This window comes from Penicillium atrosanguineum, assembly GCF_028827265.1.
Source record: "Penicillium atrosanguineum strain IBT 20685 chromosome Unknown utg000005l_segment0_segment0, whole genome shotgun sequence".
In the NCBI taxonomy this organism is placed as follows: domain Eukaryota; kingdom Fungi; phylum Ascomycota; class Eurotiomycetes; order Eurotiales; family Aspergillaceae; genus Penicillium; species Penicillium atrosanguineum.
In genome coordinates, this window is record NW_026623137.1 from 1,726,888 (window position 1) to 1,744,984 (window position 18,097).

At 51.4% G+C, this 18,097-nt stretch overlaps 10 protein-coding genes across 10 annotated transcripts; 4 read left to right on the top strand and 6 right to left on the bottom strand.

Moving 5' to 3' along the window:
* Positions 1 to 846: 846 nt before the first annotated feature.
* N7443_006902 (uncharacterized protein) lies at positions 847 to 5,558 on the bottom strand (the record flags this gene model as incomplete). Its single annotated transcript, XM_056886958.1, has 5 exons — positions 847 to 4,163; positions 4,223 to 4,706; positions 4,764 to 4,992; positions 5,151 to 5,445; positions 5,498 to 5,558. 5 exons carry the CDS (start codon positions 5,556 to 5,558, stop codon positions 847 to 849), a joined length of 4,386 nt encoding a protein of 1,461 aa, XP_056740607.1.
* A 291-nt stretch (positions 5,559 to 5,849) lies between these two features.
* N7443_006903 (F1F0 ATP synthase subunit f) lies at positions 5,850 to 6,478 on the bottom strand (the record flags this gene model as incomplete). The annotated part of the gene is made up of 5 exons (XM_056886959.1): positions 5,850 to 5,875; positions 5,931 to 5,996; positions 6,047 to 6,200; positions 6,345 to 6,359; positions 6,431 to 6,478. 5 exons carry the CDS (start codon positions 6,476 to 6,478, stop codon positions 5,850 to 5,852), a joined length of 309 nt encoding a protein of 102 aa, XP_056740608.1.
* A 280-nt stretch (positions 6,479 to 6,758) lies between these two features.
* N7443_006904 (ETC complex I subunit) lies at positions 6,759 to 7,545 on the top strand (the record flags this gene model as incomplete). Its single annotated transcript, XM_056886960.1, has 3 exons — positions 6,759 to 6,994; positions 7,053 to 7,163; positions 7,236 to 7,545. 3 exons carry the CDS (start codon positions 6,759 to 6,761, stop codon positions 7,543 to 7,545), a joined length of 657 nt encoding a protein of 218 aa, XP_056740609.1.
* Positions 7,546 to 7,978: 433 nt separating this feature from the next.
* N7443_006905 (uncharacterized protein) lies at positions 7,979 to 8,271 on the bottom strand (the record flags this gene model as incomplete). Its single annotated transcript, XM_056886961.1, has 2 exons — positions 7,979 to 8,205; positions 8,262 to 8,271. The coding sequence occupies 2 exons, from the start codon at positions 8,269 to 8,271 to the stop codon at positions 7,979 to 7,981; spliced, it is 237 nt and encodes a 78-aa protein (XP_056740610.1).
* A 693-nt stretch (positions 8,272 to 8,964) lies between these two features.
* Positions 8,965 to 10,988, bottom strand: N7443_006906 (catalase; the record flags this gene model as incomplete). Its single annotated transcript, XM_056886962.1, has 11 exons — positions 8,965 to 9,029; positions 9,081 to 9,509; positions 9,562 to 9,646; positions 9,699 to 9,986; positions 10,039 to 10,162; positions 10,218 to 10,225; positions 10,279 to 10,371; positions 10,420 to 10,630; positions 10,690 to 10,713; positions 10,770 to 10,902; positions 10,955 to 10,988. Coding segments are annotated over 11 exons (1,494 nt in total), but the record flags the coding sequence as incomplete, so codon positions are not given.
* Positions 10,989 to 11,980: 992 nt separating this feature from the next.
* On the top strand, positions 11,981 to 13,528 carry N7443_006907 (uncharacterized protein; the record flags this gene model as incomplete). Its single annotated transcript, XM_056886963.1, has 5 exons — positions 11,981 to 12,413; positions 12,469 to 12,773; positions 12,844 to 12,965; positions 13,017 to 13,168; positions 13,461 to 13,528. The coding sequence occupies 5 exons, from the start codon at positions 11,981 to 11,983 to the stop codon at positions 13,526 to 13,528; spliced, it is 1,080 nt and encodes a 359-aa protein (XP_056740612.1).
* A 938-nt stretch (positions 13,529 to 14,466) lies between these two features.
* Positions 14,467 to 15,332, top strand: N7443_006908 (uncharacterized protein; the record flags this gene model as incomplete). Its single annotated transcript, XM_056886964.1, has 2 exons — positions 14,467 to 14,656; positions 14,707 to 15,332. The coding sequence occupies 2 exons, from the start codon at positions 14,467 to 14,469 to the stop codon at positions 15,330 to 15,332; spliced, it is 816 nt and encodes a 271-aa protein (XP_056740613.1).
* Positions 15,333 to 16,104: 772 nt separating this feature from the next.
* Positions 16,105 to 17,183, top strand: N7443_006909 (deoxyhypusine monooxygenase; the record flags this gene model as incomplete). Its single annotated transcript, XM_056886965.1, has 2 exons — positions 16,105 to 16,586; positions 16,658 to 17,183. 2 exons carry the CDS (start codon positions 16,105 to 16,107, stop codon positions 17,181 to 17,183), a joined length of 1,008 nt encoding a protein of 335 aa, XP_056740614.1.
* Positions 17,184 to 17,305: 122 nt separating this feature from the next.
* Positions 17,306 to 17,788, bottom strand: N7443_006910 (DNA-directed RNA polymerase I core subunit RPA12; the record flags this gene model as incomplete). The annotated part of the gene is made up of 3 exons (XM_056886966.1): positions 17,306 to 17,324; positions 17,378 to 17,609; positions 17,674 to 17,788. The coding sequence occupies 3 exons, from the start codon at positions 17,786 to 17,788 to the stop codon at positions 17,306 to 17,308; spliced, it is 366 nt and encodes a 121-aa protein (XP_056740615.1).
* A 48-nt stretch (positions 17,789 to 17,836) lies between these two features.
* Positions 17,837 to 18,078, bottom strand: N7443_006911 (uncharacterized protein; the record flags this gene model as incomplete). Its single annotated transcript, XM_056886967.1, has 2 exons — positions 17,837 to 18,026; positions 18,071 to 18,078. The coding sequence occupies 2 exons, from the start codon at positions 18,076 to 18,078 to the stop codon at positions 17,837 to 17,839; spliced, it is 198 nt and encodes a 65-aa protein (XP_056740616.1).
* Positions 18,079 to 18,097: the final 19 nt, after the last annotated feature.

Genomic DNA, 18,097 nt, shown 5'->3' on the forward strand with positions numbered 1-18,097 from the left:
TGTTTTATGGTGTTTGGGATTACGGAAATGTGGTGGTGTTTTGGTTGATCTGTGATTTTTTCTTGATACCTCTTTTCTTTTTGTATATCAACTCCCCTGGTTTATTCAATAAGAACTTAAATGCTAATACCTACGAATTAACGAATCGTGTATTATTTAGTAAATATCACTCATCCCAGATGTGCTGTTCCAATGGACTGCTAGATACAACTATGTACATCTACTGACAACAGCTACAACATAATGAGAGAAGTCTATAATCTACAATCTACAGCAGAGCAAAAATTAAGATTCAAAATCACTGATATGAATTTGGGAGGCTGCATGATACAAGAAGGGTCGGAGTAGAGGCAGAGAGGGAAGGCCTGGTCAACTTGGCGAGCAAGCGGGACTAATAGGCCGAGGCGTGATAGGATAAGGGGCCGAACAAGGTAACCGATGATCCCAAATGAGAAGCATCTCCCCAGAAAGCGTTCCAAAAAGGGTGCCCTGGAAACAGAATATCCATGATGCCTCCAAAGTCCCTGGTGTTCCCTGCTTTCAACTGGGAACCTGCAGCCCACGCAGCCTGAGGGCACAGAAAAATGCAAAAGAAAAAAGTACATAACATAAAGGGAACATGTCGGATGTTGCCTTTGCGGAGTTGGTTGTGAGATAGAGGGCAGGAGCTGTGGTTTCTCCTGTCTGCTTGCCGCGTTTTGTGGCTTGGAGATGAGGAAAGTGAACACAGAAGGGTAGAGGGAGGGATTAGAGAGTATGGAGGGAGATCTAGATCAGTTAAGATCTAGACTCAGCAGAGCAATAATACTGAATTTTGCCCCGGGAACCGAAAGGAAACTAGATCTCTTAACGAGAGCCCTGGCGTGGACCCCATGATGCAGCCCGGGACTGGTTGTGCCGAGGCGATGATGAAGGCGCGCTGCCCTGCTGAGATGCAGAGGACTTCTTTGCGGCCTCCTTAGGCACAGTGGCTGCAGTGACTTCGCGGGGTTTGGATCCCTTGCGAGCCTTGAAATTGGGGGTGGTGCGCTGCTGCGGCTTCGAGATCGCACTTGCGGCGCCGGCCTTCTTTGGAAGAGTAATAGTCTTCCAAAGAAGTGAACCGGGAAGCCGGATCGAGGCTTGAATGTTACCGGCGTGATCTTTGTCACCGAATCCAATCCAGAAGGGTTCAACGCTGTGGATCTGCATCGTTTTCAAATTCTTTGCGCGCAGTCGAGATTGGGAAGGAGCTGGTGCGGCGAGCCATGCCGCTGGGGGTGCCATCATGGGGACACGGACACCGGGAAGAGAGCCTGGTTCACGGTCCTCGAAGATATCATCCTGTTCGTCAACTTGTCGGACCGCGAGATCACCGTCTCCTGAAGGATAAGCCAGCTCGGTGCTAGGAAAAGATACGGGAACTGCCGCGGCGGGCAACTGAACGTCCAAAGGCTCCTTCGTCGCAGATGCAACAGCCAAAGCGCTCTTCTTCTCGACCGGGGTCTTCTTGCCGAAGAGTCCATTAATCTTCTCCTGCCAAGACATCGCGGTCGACGCCGGCACTGGAGCTCGCGGGGCTGCTGCTGCCATGGACGCGAACGTGGGAGGAACAGCAGGCGCAGCAGGTGCAACTTGCGCAGCTTGAGCGGCCAAAGCCTTAGGTGGCAGTTTGACCACAGGCTTGGGGTTCGGCAGGTGGACTAATGGCCGACCCTCGCCGCCGAAGTAGACAGGGTGACTGAAGATCTCCTCCGGAGGTGGAGGTGACGGGCTCCGTTGTTGATATTCAACCTTCTCAACAGGTCGTTTCGCTTGTTCCGTTACATGAGGGAAGAATCGCGAGCTGCGAGCAGGCATGCTAACAAGGGGACGGGCGTGTGTATCGGAGAACCCTGGAAGGCCATCGGGCGGGGCATCAAGACCAGTCAAGGGATTGGAAGGCGAGGCGTTCTTGTTAACGACCGCCTTCGAGACCTTGACGACACGGCGTTGACCAGCATCGCTCTCGGGCCGCACTTGAGACCATGTCTCTTTGAGGGTGACAGGAGGGCCGGCTGCGCGAGCCTCGCGGTTGACATTGAATTCCTTACGGTATTTTTCAGCCTCTTCGTGTTCACGCTGAGCTGTGATCTTGTGGAAGCTGTTCCACGCGCCCAATCCACCAGGGGTGCGAGATTCAGGTTGCCACTGGGAGGCTTGTGAACTCGGAGGCCCAATAGGACCAGGACGGCCGATAGGATTAAGAGGACCAAAAGACGCGTTTCGTGTGTCGGGTGAAGGGAGCGGAGAGACCGAGGTAGCCTCTGGTGGACCTGAAAGTGCTTGAGGAGGCATGATGCTTTGGTCGAGACCCAACTGGCCCCGCAGAGGAACTTCACGCGAAGTGAACCCGCCGAGGCTCTGATCAAAAATCCCGTTGCCCAATGTTCTGTCACTTATCAGAGGCTTCCACGGGTTTTTGACAGATGGCGATGTTGATGCCATGTTGGGGTTAGTGGACCAAGGAGAGTAAGTTGAGCCCGAGACGTTCAAATTTCCACGCCACTGGGCGCCGTGCTCATCAGTCTTCGAGCCTTGTTGTGGACTCGCGTCAGTTTGCTGGCTCAAATTATCCGGAGGAACTTGTTCATGTTTCGCGTCGCGATTAGGCGAAGGGGCGCGACGCGTGCGAGGAGATGTCTTCTCCGTGTGTGGTTTCTCAGCTGCGCGATCCCTCTCATGTGCGGCAACAAGTCTCTTGACGCTATCGGGATGATGAACTTTCATCATCCCGTACTGCTTGGGCGCTCCAGTGGGCTCAGGAACGGGTGGCTTAGGAGGAGAGCTGATCGTGGCTGGAGGTGGTGCAGTGGGCGTCTGGGCTTTACGGCTTTCAATGCTGTTCTTGCGTTGTTTGTCCGGCGCCGGACCCAAAGCTGCGAGCTTTTGGCGAATCCGCTCGTCCCTCTCTGCCTTCTCTTTCTCCTCTTGCTGCAGACGACGTTGTCTAGCCTCAAGTCGCTTCTCCTTCATAATACGCTCCTGCACGACAAGAGGATCCTCTTGTGGCACTTCCGACGCAGCTGCCGGTGCTGGTTGCTGCTCAACCGGCTGAACTTCATCCACATGCGCAGGCGGCTGCGGACCCCAACTAGGCGTAGCGTGCTGCAGCGAAGGAGACTCATGGGCGTGGCCATGGGCGTGAGGATGAGCATGTCCGCCCATTAATGCCGGATCTACCAAGCCATTGACCTGTGAGCCCCGTCGGCCTTCATACCTCGGAGGCCCATCTGCTCGACCGAAAGACATCCGGCGGTCAAATCCTCCGCTTCCTCCACTGACATTGGACCCTGCGCGGTGACGGTTCCAGCCTATGCCGCCATCATGACTTGTTCGTTGAGTCTGGAATGCCGCAGAAGGTTCAGCCGGCCCATGAGCTTCATGGCCAGGTCGCTGCAACACATTAGGAGCCCGAGGGCCTTGATCTTGTCGATACGATGGCCTTCTGTTATCCGCTACCGGCTCATAACGACCAGACCGAGAGTTGTACAACTCGCGAGGCGCATTTGGAGCAGTTTCTCGCCAAGTGCGATTGAAATCGTCCGTGGCGATCTCTTGCGGAGGCAAGGAGGCATAGCGAGCGTCATCACGATGAGGTTGAGGATGGTGAACTGGAGGACGCGTGGAAGGAACATTGCCAGGATGATTCACAGGCGAAACTCTCTCGACTGGAGGTAAAGTAGCCCAGGGTGACTTGCTTGGAGGTGCCGGGCTCGTAGAGCCAGACGCAGTCCTGTCATTTGTTCCTTTGGACGAAATGCTTGCGGCCTTTGCCTGCCGCTCCGCATTGGCTCCGAGCCTAAGTACAGTCGGGTTTGGCCCGACGGACGTAGTTGGCTTCGGAGCAGCAATCTTCGAAATATCTCGCACCGCGGTCGGCTCTGTAATTAGCGCTTCTCGTGATTCTGGCTCATGTGCTTCGGGAAGTGGTTGTGGTTCGTTGTGTTGACCGAGAGTGACCTTGGTACCGTCCGTCCATTCAATTGTCTCCGGAGCCCAGTCGTCCTCATCATCGTCAATATCGGCCCATTTGGCCTCAGATCCACCCACGCCGTCTTCTTGAATTCGAGATGTCATATGGATTCCATACTGCTGTTTCAGCTCCTCGTCCGTCAAGTGCTTTGGGGGTACCGGCTGAACAGCTACATCAAGAACCAAATGTCAGTTCTGGTAGTAGACCCTATTGTAGCAAAATACATACGTCGATTCTTATTCCAGACTTGGTTCGGATCCGGACCTGATCCACCAAGCTTCGCGCCGCCTGGACCCGTCTTTGACAACGAATCCCGCATTGCAGACGTGGATTTCGGAACTAAGCGTGGCCGCGCAGTAGGTTGCGGAGTACCCATGGGAGTCGTAGGAATTGATGGCACTGATTTTTGCATATCAGAAATATACCCAAAGTGGAATCCAGCAAGCAAAGAAATACCTTTCTCAGGCGCCTTGGGCGGTGCGGCGGTCCCTGGTGCTTTCGGCACCGAGAACTTCGCAAATGAAACCGGCTTAAAAGATGTTGGCTTCTTTACCGACCCAGTGCGCGTGTGATGGCGACCATCTGTACGGCTAGCATCCGACTCCGAACCACCTAGTGAAGCTGTCTCGTCCCCACCGTCCGATGCGGAAGTTAATCCGTTCAGTTCGAGGGCCCTCGAAGCGACCAGCCCGGCGCTTTGCTTTGGAGAATCCTGCAACAAGTTCAGCTATCCCGTTGTCCAATATCTCGGCGATGAAGAAAAACCTACCATCGAAAAACTTCCGGCATCCTTGTCACCCAACGTGTCGGCTGAAGGACCTAATGTGTCTCTCGTCTCGTTTTGTTGATCAGATGTGGTTTGCGCTGTGGACGTTGTTGTGATATGGTTGGTCTCCCCCGCGTCCCCTTCGGCAGGTTGCTTGTCGTTGGTGCTCGCAGGAACGTCGGAAGGCGAAGGCTCGCCGCCCGACAGGGTCTGATCTACCACATCGCGGCTGCTCTGCTCTGCCATAACAATATGCGAGTCTGTAGTGACCAAAAGCCGGCGTTTGTCAGATCCGCGCCTGTAAATACACTGAGGGGATAGAGATGCGGAGCCCGGGTGGGCGGCCGCTCCAGCTGGCCTAGTAACCAGAAGACAGGACAAACAACGTACCGGCTGTCAGATTTCTGAGAACGCCACGGTAGAACTGCTCGTTTGACTGGTTGCACCCTGGAAGATCGGGATTCCACAACCAGGTAGGCGGAAGTTGGGCGGCCAACTCCCAGGAGCTCGATGGTGACAGCGTGCGCGGAGGTAGAGAACGGGTCTCGGAAGACGCGTGAGATATTCCGCAGGCCCAGGAAGTCCCGGGATAGGGAGGAGAGGATCGAGAAAGGGGGAAGGGTGGGTGTGGTGATGAATGAGAGGGTTGGCTCTGTTGAGATGATCTCGGGTTTGAAGCTGAGGGCTGGCTGTTTTCGGTTAGCGCGGTCCCGGTCGTAGCTGTGACCTTCACCCACCACGACATGTTTTAGATGTATCTAGGTCGCAAAGGGCAGCAAGTGGAGGGTTAGAGAGCATGTGGAGGCTAACTTTAGTCTCAGTTCAGCCTTTACGTGTCTAAGATTCTGCTACCTGGCTATGCAGATGCCGTGCCTGAGCGATACATCGGAGCGGAGACACGGTCACGCCACAACATGATCTATAGAACACCCCTTAGGTGCTAAGAAAACTACGACCACTGAAAACACTAATAATGAAACAATGAGATTCAAAAAGTCTCTCTAATTCCTACACACTGCCTTGCTCTGGGTGAGAGGACGCAGTATATACATCAATCCTCCTCCCAATCAATCGATCAAAAGAAATGATTTAGTGGGGGTGGTTCTTGTGGTGGCCTACGCAACAGTCAGTATATTCTGCAAAGTATGAAAAGGTCGACAGGATACTCACGCAGGTGGAAGTAGTACTCCATGCTGTAGCCGAGGATCAGAATACCGCCAATGGCGTGGACAAGGGCTGTTCCGATTAGCTTTCGAACCATTCCAATGCTGGATAGTAATACTTACGAACACCGGAGGCGTTCTTGCCGTTGAAGTAGCGGGCCTGGTAGCGGCCGATGAGACCGGTAGCCTTAGCCTGGGGGGCAGGGCCACGGGGAAGACCAGCGTAGAAGTTCACAACGCGCTCCATACGGGCAGCATCCTGGGCAGCACCGATGGCCTTCATATGTAAGTTAGCGACTGTTTCGGGTGGAATGGGCGTGATGTTTCGAGCCTAGATCGCACGAAAAAGACTTCGGGAAGGCACGGGGCCGGGAGGGGTGTAGGGAGCGGTGGTAGGTATGAGGTGTTCCGAGTAACTCACGTTGGGGGAGGCGATCTGTAAAAAGCATTAGTATCATAAATAGAGGCTCGCGACAGCCATGTGATGGCTCAATCGGGTGTTCGTACCTTGGGAGGGATCAGGGTCGAGAGACCACGGCGGACGATGTAGCTCATCTTGTCTGGCTGGAAGGGGTCAGAAATTTGTCGCAGTGAATGCAGCCGGACTCAAAGAGTGTATGGAGCCTATCGGAGAGAACTCACGGTGATTCGCGAAGCAAGTGAACCGGGGTAGACAGATGATGCAGAAGGAAGAGAACCTTTGGCCGGGAAGCGGGTGGTCGGATGAGCCAAGATGCGCTAATCCCCTTTCGGGTGTGTCGTGACTTGCACTCTGTGACGATTAACATCTCCTCTTGACTACCTCCATCCCACCCCACACCTACCACCGCACACCATGTCGCTCTTCAGAATTGGAGGTGCTGCTGGCTTCCGGGCGACCCGTCTGGTTGCTCCCGTCAATGCCCGCTTTGCCTCCAACACCGGGAAGGGTTCTCCTGCCGTCAAGACCAACACGTCCGAGGCTCCTACCTCGACCTACTCCAGCAGCTCCTTGATCAGCAAGGAGGGTCCTGCTGAGGCAATGACCCATCACCAGCCCGATTACGATGCCACCATTGACCACGGCACCTCGTACGCCACCTTGCCTTCCGCCACCGATGCAAAACCTTCGCTAACACCATTGACCTAGAAATTTCTCCCCGGTCCCCAAGCGTGTGATGGACGGCAGCGAGCCTGGTGACTCTCTCCCCGCCGCTGTTCTCTCCGGCGCCCCTACCGATCTCCAGGCCCGCACTGTCCGGTAAGCCGAGACCGAAACCGCGAAACCGCGAAACCGATCTGGAACATATAAACTAACATTGAATGCGCGCAGCATCTTCCGCCCCACAAAGGCCGCTACCCAGTCTGGCCACTGGCACGGGCACCACTGGCGCATGGACTGGGATATCCTGCAGAAGGGTCACCGTTGGGAGAACCCGCTGATGGGTTGGCAGTCGTCTGCCGATAGCATGCAGGGCACCAACCTCAAGTTCAAGTCGAAGGAGGACGCCATTGCCTTTGCCCAGAAGCAGGGCTACGAGTACTTTGTCCAGGAGCCTAACGTGCGCCGGGTCGTCCCCAAGGCTTATGCCAACAACTTCATGTACGAGAATAGGAAGCTCAAGCACATCAAGACCAAATGAGTGCGCTTTGTCGTGTGTTATGTACATAATTGCGGTTTTTTTTTTTTCTTTTATTTTAAAATCAAGTTCATTTAGAAACGATTTTTGTCTTCTGCGTATAGATGAGCGAGGAGCGGCCTAGGGTCTTTCGGCTTCATGGGCTAGACCCCACTGTGGGCAATCAACAGTGGCAGAGTTTCAACGACAAGGGGCGCGTTCCACGCCGCCTTTTTTCAATTCGACTTTTGGTAATATTGCGCCTGAGCATTTGGAAAGTGTCTACCGTTGTGGGAATGTTTACATCCTTTTCATATACAAGGCTTCGAAATATTATCAAAGGAGTGTATTCTATGGACATTTCCCTCGGACAGTCTCTCCGGCAAAGCATTATCAAGTCCATATTCGATACCTTCAATTTACTATCCATATCCATCTCATTCAGTGACCTCATAAATTACATCAAGTCACCATACTCGTGACCCTCCTCCTCAAGTTGCTCATCCTTGTGCAGATAGTCCTTCAACTTGTCCATCTCACCCTCTTTGTTCTGGGTCTGAGGGTGTTGGCTGTCCATCTTGTCTTGCTGATCAGTCGTGTCCTTGCTGCGATCAGCCTTGTTACCATCGTGGTGGTGAAGGATTCTCTCAAAGAAACCCTCGTGCTCTTGATTGGGATTCGACTCTATAATGATCAGTATAGAAAAACCAGATAAGAAAGAATTTGAAAGAAGCACTCACTGTCGGACATGATGCCTGATGTATTGATTGATTTCACAAAAGTTTCTTGATTTGTTTTAGGGTAAATGGTTATTCGTTGGTTAACAAAGAGTAACCGCGGGGAATGCGACTCAACTATAAACCCCAGCTACAATCTATTGATGGATCAAATTGCATCATCAAATAATGCTTCAGATAACAATGTGGGGTTGCGGTAAGGCGACTTTCTCATCATAGGTTATAGGAATAATGAGCGCGTCATCGATTGACATCTGGAGCCTTACGTGCGATATAAAGTCTATTTGGCGGTATCTACCGCTGGAGTTATCACCCATCTACATGGTGAAAATGCCTCATTGGTTGAGGCGGGCTTTTATTGGGTTAGTAGTATTACCATAATTGGATTTCTTGGTGTCCAGACGTGCTAGATCATTGCCAGATCTGGAGTTGGTGATGCAGGCTGCACGGGTCTAGTTATGGTCGCCCGGATGATCCCCGAAGGTATCGTTCTCGATCTTGGGTCTTTTTTGTAGAGATGGAAATGTAAACGTCAGGTTAAGCTCTTGTGAGGAAGCATTTTTGATTACACAAATTGGGTGCATAAGTCATGCCTAAACACAACTCACTACTCAGACTATTTTCAGATTCGGAATTTGATCAAGTATAAAATTGCATTCTCACGAACTACATTAAACCAAAGAGAGCCCCAAGAGCATTATTTACCAATAGCAGCCTCAGTCGCCTGCTTAAGCTTAGCCCCAAGGTCCTGATTAACACGACCAAATAGTGCTGCAGAACCGTCAGTGAAAGACTCATAAGTAAAGAAAAGAGTAAACAAACCATAAACCTCATTCCTCAGATTCGGCGACTTGACCTCCCGAACACTCCCAACCAGATTCTCAATAACTCTCTCCTGATGTCCTGGCTCACGTCCAAGGATATCCCACAACTCAGCTGGCTGCACGAAATCATCATCCGTGATATGGCTAGTGTAAGTGCTCACTTCACCAACCCACTTCTCGTGTTCCGTGTGCAGGGCTAGAGACTGAGGACTGACGCCTTTGACCTCTGGATAGTACTTTGTGGGTTGGAGAGAAGAATTGACGTAGTTGGGATCGCCGCCGTAGTTTCCGTCGAAGCGCATTTTGCCGTCGCGCTCGAACGGGCAGTAGACTGGGACTTTGGCAGCGTTGGTGGGAAGTTGTTGGTAGTTCACGCCGAGACGGTAGCGGGCTGCGTCGGGGTAGGCGAATAGGCGGGCTTGCAGGACTGGGAGGGATTATTAAATTGGGTATGACAGTGCGAGTTATAGTTGACTTACCGGGGTCGGCTGAAGCTGAGAAGCCTGGGACCATGGTGGATGGGGAGAAACTTGCTTGTTCGATGTCGGCAAAGTAGTTGTTGGGCTGATTTATTTAATCAGTAGCTGCAAGCACGAAGCAGATTTGAATAGCTCACGTTTTGATTCAGTGTCATCTTGCCAATCTTCCTCAGAGGGAAGTCTTTGTGGGGCCAGACTTTGGTCATGTCGAAGATATTCCACCGGTAGGTTTCGGCCTCGGAGGGTTCCATGACTTGGACAAAGACATCCCATGAAGGATACTCTTTTCTCTCGATAGCCTCGAACATGTCACGAATCATGTAATCAGGGTCCTCGCCAGCAATCTTAGTTGCCTCTTCTCGGGTGAAATTCTTAACGCCCTGTTGGGTCTTCATATGAATTTTGATGTACTTGAACGAACCATCCTAGTAACGTGAGTTAACTGACGCTACCCAATTTCAAACAGTGATAGCCTACCTCTTTGGTGAACTTGTATGTATGTCCACTATAAGAGTTCAAAAAGCGGACAGATCTTGGTGTTCCGCGATCGCTGAAGAGGACCAGAAGCTGATGGATTCCTTCGGGGTTTCCAACGTGGAAGCTAAGAAATGTTAGCAACAGTAAATCTATACAGAGTCTTCCATAGGTGTGCATACTCCCAGAACTAAATTCTACATCAGCTATTTCGTGTCATTTGAGCCAGGGAATGCCACGTACCATATTCGCATCAGGAAGATGCGACCGCGGGTGTCTCTTGTGAGACCGATTCATAGAAGGAAACTTGATAGGGTCCCGAATGAAAAAGACAGGCTTTCTAAATATTAGCACTTTTCTGCACTATGTATGCAGTTTGCTCACGGTGTTGTTGAAGACCCAGTCGAGATTGCCTTCATCGGTATATATCTTCATTCCCCAGCCATGAACATCTCGGGACGTATCAGCAGAGCCCGACTCCGGACCAACCGTGGAGACGCGAAGAAGAACCGGGGACTTCTTTCCAGCTTTGTTGAGAAAGCTGGCGGATGTTATGTCCGAGCAGTCGGCTTCCGCTTCGAATACTCCGTACGCTCTGTAGACCGGGACATAGATCAGCTCACTTGTTCACGATAGAAGACTCGACATACTTACCCGATAGCTTTGGCATGAACAACGCTGGAATATTACCAGTGTCAGCCCAAAGTCGTATCTTCCAAGTGTGCCACTCTTACCGCTCCGGGATTCTCTCACGAGAGAAATGCGCAAGAGTCTCAATGAGCTGGGTATCCTGAAGCAGACCAAGGCCACCAGTGCCCTGTCTGTTTCGCATCAGCACAGCAGTGCTGCTGCTTGCGAAGGGGCATCCTTTTGTATAGTCAGCATTTGGCGATTAAGTACGTGTTTTGTGATCGCAGACCTTCAGCAAGAGTGTAGTACTTGTCAGCGGACATAATGAGCTCCAAAACTGCTGTTTTCGTCCAATTGCGACCTTTCGTCTGTTTCAAGTCAAGTGAAAGCTATCCCTTTGGATTAACTGTCATAATAAACTTGGGGCTAGCTATGGGTTTTATTTTATTTCTCACTGATACTGCTAGTTAGGTTTCATCCGCCCCTTCCGTCTAATGTATTACATCATTCTTGTCCGCCCACTGCATCGAGTCCTCACCGATCTAGATAAGCTGGAATTGAATTGACCGCTATTGGTCTGCCAATGAAGCATATCAGCAACTCCGTGATCCAAGAACCGCTTGTCAAAAGATGCATATGCGTGGCAGCCCACTCGTCATGACTGTAAGCGTACCCTGGTCGGATGACTAAGTGGGGTCGAAGCCGAGTCGATCAATGGTCGGCATCTCCGTGTTTGCTCTAGCTTGAGGTCAATGGACCATGTAGCCGTCGTCAACGCAGATATGGGCTAGAAGAGCTGAGCTCAGAAGTCTCCATTCGAGTACAACCGAGGATGGTTCTTCCTCGGTGTGGACGCCTGTTACACGGGTGATACACCCGAAATCTTACCAGGGACGAATGAGAAGCTCAATGTGGTGGCAGTAACTGGTGACAGTATCTGGACCACTGGATAGATGATCGGATACGATGCAGATTCAAAGTATGGGCGATGATTGGGTAGATAGCATTACCAGATCAGGCTATTGATGGGCGGTGGATCGATCCAATCTCAGTTCCCGCCCCCACCTCTTACTCATCGTGGACCTTGCATCTATCCCGAGGCTTCGTATTTTTTTTTGACAGGCACATGGAGCAAGAGTGATGATGGCTTTTTCGGTGGAGTAGATGTGCACTTTAACTGAGGTGGCTCAGCATGACAGGGTACTTCGTGCCATCCTCTTTCTTACTCTCGCACATCAGTGCGTTTTATCCAATCACTTAGGGTTATATTATGTCGTCAGGCAACAGCTCCAGTGGGTCTCACTCTGGAAAGAGCATGCCCCCAGACGATGCTCCCCGATTCGCTTTCGTGTCCGAGAGCAATCAAGCAGATGCCCGAAGCCATGCGATGCGCGAGCATTGGAGACAACGACACAGCCGCAACAATAGTGGCAAGAACAAAAGGATTCACCCAAAACTTCTACCTAGTCCGGCATCTTCGTCTTCTGCAGGCCGAGTTCTGAAACCTCGGAATATTTCTAGCCGAGACCGTTCAACCCGAAGCTATGGCTCCCAGGGATCGCCGGCTAAGCAATCGGAAGCTACGTCTAGCGAAATGGAACTCATTCGGGCTGACGGAGACAACCCGATCGGCATTACTCCACAGCTCTTGAATGGAATGAGCGATGCTCTGTCAACTTCGAGACTTGATCCTTTTCAGCAATTTCCGGTGGAGTTGACACCCCTGCATCATAAGCTACTGCATCACTGTACGTCGACGGCCTGCTATTCGTGGACCCAAAACGGACCTAATTAAATTCGCAGGGATTGGAACACATGCTACAATGATGTTCGAAGACCTTGATATTCCAACTTTCAACCCAATGAAGGATGTTTGGTTCCCACTAGACCTGTCAAACGCATCATCCTTTAACGCTATCATGGCCCACTCCGCAGCTCACTTATCCCACCTTTATGCGGGGACAAGCCCTCAAAGAGGGACCAACTCATCGGACGCCTTGAAGTTTAAATCCGAGGCAGTGAGGATACTCCATGAGTGGCTCTCTATTCCAGAAAAAGCTCTCAGCTATGATGCATTTGCGGCTGTTATCCGCCTTCTAACATTTGAGGTAAATACACTTCACGATGTTGCCCAGCGGATCAATACCCTTGATGTGGCGGAGTTCTAACCATGCACAGAGATACTGGGGCACGGCTGAAGAATGGAATATTCACCGCACCGGTCTCCACAGAATGATAGAAGCTAAAGGTGGAATCGGGGAGCTCCACGGTAACTGGCGTCTGGAGCTTGTTGTCTACCTGTGGGTCACCTAAACATTCGTCTTCATCTTCATCTTTACTAACACGCGTAGCGTATCTCTCATGTCCAAGCCGTCCTGGTTCGAGTCTACAAACAACATCTCCGAAATCTCCGAGCCGTCCGCTAACGCCTTCTCACTCGACCCAACCCTGGATATCCAGAAGATACGCTGCCTTTGGTTGATATCGTTCATCCAAGACATGCGTACCTTTATGGGATTTTCTTCACGCTTTTACGCCCGAGGTTTATCAGCATACTCATCTCTCTATGATGCCGTTTCTCTTCTCCGTGATGACTTCCAAACTTATCACGTAAAGAAAAGCTGCGCTCATGGCCCGGAAATGTCACCATCGGACTATGACAGGCTTACATGCCTGTTTTCCATCTGTCTCATGATACAAGACTCCATATCAACCCCATCCTGTGGCCCTATGAGCTCCCCAGTCCCCTCCTACGGTTTGATCATACTAGATGAAGCTTTGACTAACTCTCGGAGCCTTTGGCAAGCTTCCGTCGGTAATCTGCGGCCATTTCTACTTCACCACATGCTGGAGTGCCATCTAGACGGCTCACAAAAGATTGATTACGTTAGGCGAATGGTGGAAGTGCTAAGTCATTTGAGCTTGGAAGCTGGGGTTGGGGTCGAAAAGTGTTTATTAAACATGCTTTGCCGTACCCAAGCTGCACAGCCGACCTTTCTGGTAGATGATGGCTGGACACCTGATTCACTCTTGTCATCTATGCATGGACAATAGGTAATACAAAATTCAAGAAATCACAAAAGGCGGCCTATCATGACTTGGCTCTCGGAAACACTGTGAACTAAAGATTATCCGTATCTTTGAGACAATAGGCATGGTTCAGGACTCCGCCACAAGACAGGGTTATAATTCTGAGCCGAAAAACCTAATCAAAATTCCGCCTTCGACCAGATGAACCCAAATCACAGAATTTCCTGAACCGTAGCCCCGGTTTGGAACCGTGTCAAAGCTAAAGTTTAGCTATCTCCAAGCCGTGTTCCGCGCCAAGCTAACCTTAGTCCGTAGAACTACTCGTTTAAGGATAGAGCATGTGCGCAGGTGCCCCGGTGAGAGGCCGACTGTTCTGGAGGACTCGTCATGGCATCATGACCTCGCGAGGGTGTTCCAAGAGCCTTGCCAGCATCGACGAAGTCAAAGCGGGCTCCATCCGAGGACGCCATATTTATCAGAGTGGAAATAAAACCTAGTACATATTAGAAAGAGTTCATGTTTTGATGGAAGCCCAAAGCTCCGTCCGAAAGCCTCTCTTATACCTATTCTCTCGTCTCGTCACCTCACTTTGTATATATGCATACATTGTCGCGTCGCACCGCTGAATTACTTTATCTGGGTCCAGAGATGCAAGCCTACACTCGATATGTGGGCTGATTTGGTGGTGAGAAATGGACATGGGATCCCCTTTTGCCCTACCTTCGCAAGAGTGCTACCTGCCACGACGATGTCAAGCTCTATTCACCTGAGATGAAGATTGGTGGTGGAGGACCTATTCCCATCTCCAATGCTGAATTGATTGACGAGGTGAAGAGGTTCAAAAGCCGCTTTACCAAGGCTTGGAAGTCCACTGGTCGACCTATGACTGAGAACATCTACGATGGAGAGATGAACGGTTTTGCCCATTGCTGTGACATGATCTGCCGTGATCAACGGTCCGGTAGCTGGCTTTTCGTCAATGATAACCTAACACTACCATCTTATCTCAAGTGCATTCAAAGCGCTTGATTATCGACGAGACAGACAAGTCCTGCAAAGGTGTCACTGTCTTCGACCCTTCGCGCAAGGAGCTCAACCTTTACTTCACGAGAAGTCATTCTCTCCTAGCCAAGCTCCTCATGCCCAGCGGCATTGGTCTCAACCATGATATATCCAAGCACAGAATCATAACAATCGTAGACTCGGAGCACGTCGGCCAGCACCTCCTCAACTACCCCGGTGCCCCAATCGTCTTTCAAGTCAAAGATGGCTACGGAATGGAAAACCACCTCCTCCGCAAAGGCCCCGGCCACACCGCTACCGTGAACGCATATAAGAACGGTAATAAGGGCTCAATAGGATCTGGTCTCCTCAAAATGATTTGCTTCCAACGCATCGACTTCTACCTCGAGAAAGACCCCGCCTATGTCGCAGCAAAGAAGGCCAATGGCGGCGCAGACCCATTCTCACCGCTCGGCCAGCCTCACTTTGAACTATACTTTGTCTCCATATTCATAACAGCCTTCCAATGGCATTTCATGACTCCCAGGAAGGGCCAGCATACCTGTGTCGTCGTCGATCTGGCCCGTCCCGTCTCCGATCCAAGCGAGGTTACCCTGAACAGCGCAAACTCCTGAAACAGTCAAATATGACCTGAATTTCTTCGCGGATGAGCTCAGCCCCATTGCCATGCGCGAAGGTCTCAGGTTCAGTTATGATGTTCTCAGAAGGGCGAGAGGCTCCAAGATATTGGACTTGCGGAGTATCCATGGGAGACACCATTGGATGACGATAAGGAGATGAGGAGAGCAGTGCTGGATAGATGCCAGTCTGATTCCCATCCCCGTGGAACCGGCGAAATTGTCGAATGTCGAAGAATATTGGGCAGGGTGTTATCGATCCGAAACTGAGAGTTCATGCGGTTGAGGGTCTTAGGTAACTGATGCGAGTGTCATTCCGGTGATTCCTGATTGCCAGATTCAGAATTCGGTTTATATGGCCGGAGAGAATGAAGCCGATTGTATAAAGGCTGGTCATCAGGATCTTTACTAGTTGGGCTGCGACTTAGGCTGTACTTTTATTGTTGTGGAAAGGAAAACTCTACATAACTTGACCAATTCACAGGTCAGTCTGAATTGACTCCTCTTGAAACTTGTTCCCGTGATTTCCGAGACCTTTCTTATCTTGCTAAAAAGCAATGAAGACCAGTATAACTAGAAACAGACCAAGATGGAATAGAGAGCAGAGGAGTACCTTGAAATAGTATAAGTAGAATTGGCGCGGGCCAACCACATCCGAATCGGCGCAGCCCCGCCACCCCACCTCAAAAAATCTATGATAAGATCCAAAAGATTGCGCCCTCAGACCCTCCACTACAAGACTTTTTGCATATACACCCTCCTCCTCAAAATGTCACCCTCGGCGACCGAGACCCCCGATGGGACAGTCCTAACCCTCCGCAAGGTCCTTACCTCTGAATCCGAGCCCCTCGCTCGCCGCTTCCGCGCCCTCTTCTCCCTCAAGCACCTCGCGTGCCTGCAGCCCCCAACTGAGCAGACCCTCCCGGCAATTGAGGCGATCGCCGCTGGTTTCGCATCGCAATCGGCTTTACTCAAACACGAGCTTGCGTACTGTCTCGGCCAGACCCGCAACCATGACTCTGTCTCGTACCTGCAGCAGGTCGTGAAGGATGTCGAGGAGGATGCGATGTGCCGTCACGAGGCCGCGGAGGCTCTCGGTGCACTTGGTTATAATGACAGCTTGGATATTTTGAAGAAGCTGCGTGATGACGAGAACGAGTTGGAAATTGTTCGCGAGACTTGCGATATTGCGGTCGATCGTATTATTTGGGAGAACTCCGAGGCCAGGAAGGCTGAGAAGTTGAAGCCCAGGTAAGTCTACTACAGCGTTACGATATATGTGTGGTTTGTGATCAAGCAGTGCTAATGTATTTTCAATCCAGTGACTTCACCTCTATTGATCCCGCTCCTCCCATGCCGCTGGATGCCCGCGAGCCCTGCATTCCCGACCTGGAGAAGACACTACTCGACACCAAACTCCCTCTCTTCCAAAGATACCGTGCCATGTTCGGCCTGCGCGACCTCGCTTCGCCGCCCGACCTCCCCACAGCAGTTGACGCCGTGAACGCTCTGGCCAAGGGTCTCAAGGACCCCTCTGCTCTGTTTCGCCACGAAGTCGCCTTCGTCTTCGGGCAGCTCTGCCACCCCGCCTCTATTCCCTGCCTTACAGAATGCCTCGGCGACCTGAAGGAGCAGGGTATGGTGCGACACGAGGCTGCTGAGGCTCTTGGCAGTTTGGGCGACGAGGAGGGCGTCGAGGAGACCCTGAAGAGCTTCCTCAACGACCCGGAGCAGGTGGTGCGCGATAGTGTGATTGTGGCTCTTGACATGGCTGAATTCGAAAAGAGCGGCCAGGTTGAGTATGCGCTGGTGCCGGATGGAAATGGCCCTGCAGTTGCCGCAGCATGATGGAATCTTTGAATGGAAAATAAAAAATGTCGTGACGTCGTTATTTTGATACTCTTATCCCGCTCTGTTATACAGCCAAAACATAGACCCGTTTCTTTCTTTGTATAGCCCTCCGTTTTCGCTCAGTTGTTTGAGGTTTCCCTGTAGTGATGATTAGTATGAAGATTGGATGGACGGAATGTGGGATGCTATACTTGTAACCGCAAACACACCGATAGAACACGGTACTTCCTTCGTCTGCACTGCGCAGCTGGACGGTTGTGTAGAACATTTCCTTGCGACCACATCTCTCGCAAATCTTGTCCACAACGGCCTCTGTTTTGCGGTCCTCGGCGGACAGGGTCTGGACTGCAGATCGCTTGGCTCTCAATGCGGAGGGGAAGGCTGCAGGCTTGGATTCAGAGACAATGGTTTCCGGGACAATGTCTAGGATATGTTAGTTGCTCATAGCCCAAAAACTGCCATGCAAAGCCTCGATTGAAGCACTAACCCTTGTTCCTGGCTCCGCAGACCATGCAGTGTAGAGTCGCATTCGCATCTCCGGTAGACTCTCGCAGCAGGTTACCGCAGTCGGTGCAGAAGATCAAGGAACCGATAACAGACATCTTGATTGTGAGGTAGAAAATGCAGAAAGCTTGTCAATCAAAGAATAATCAGCAGAAAAAAGCAGTGAGCTGGTCAATGTTAAAGTAGACCGCGGATGGAGACTTTTTTTTGACTGCACGGGCCACCGCGATACCCGCGCAGGCGGTCAAACGCGGCAGATTGATGCTCCGACGAGTGTGGTGAATAGCGATAGATTCATTGTGAGCTCCTTCTGGTCTTCTGTCGCAACTTGCCCGACTGGAGAGCAAACATCGTGAAGCATTCCATAAATGCTCACGCACGGTGTCATGACGCTGCCTCGAGCAGGC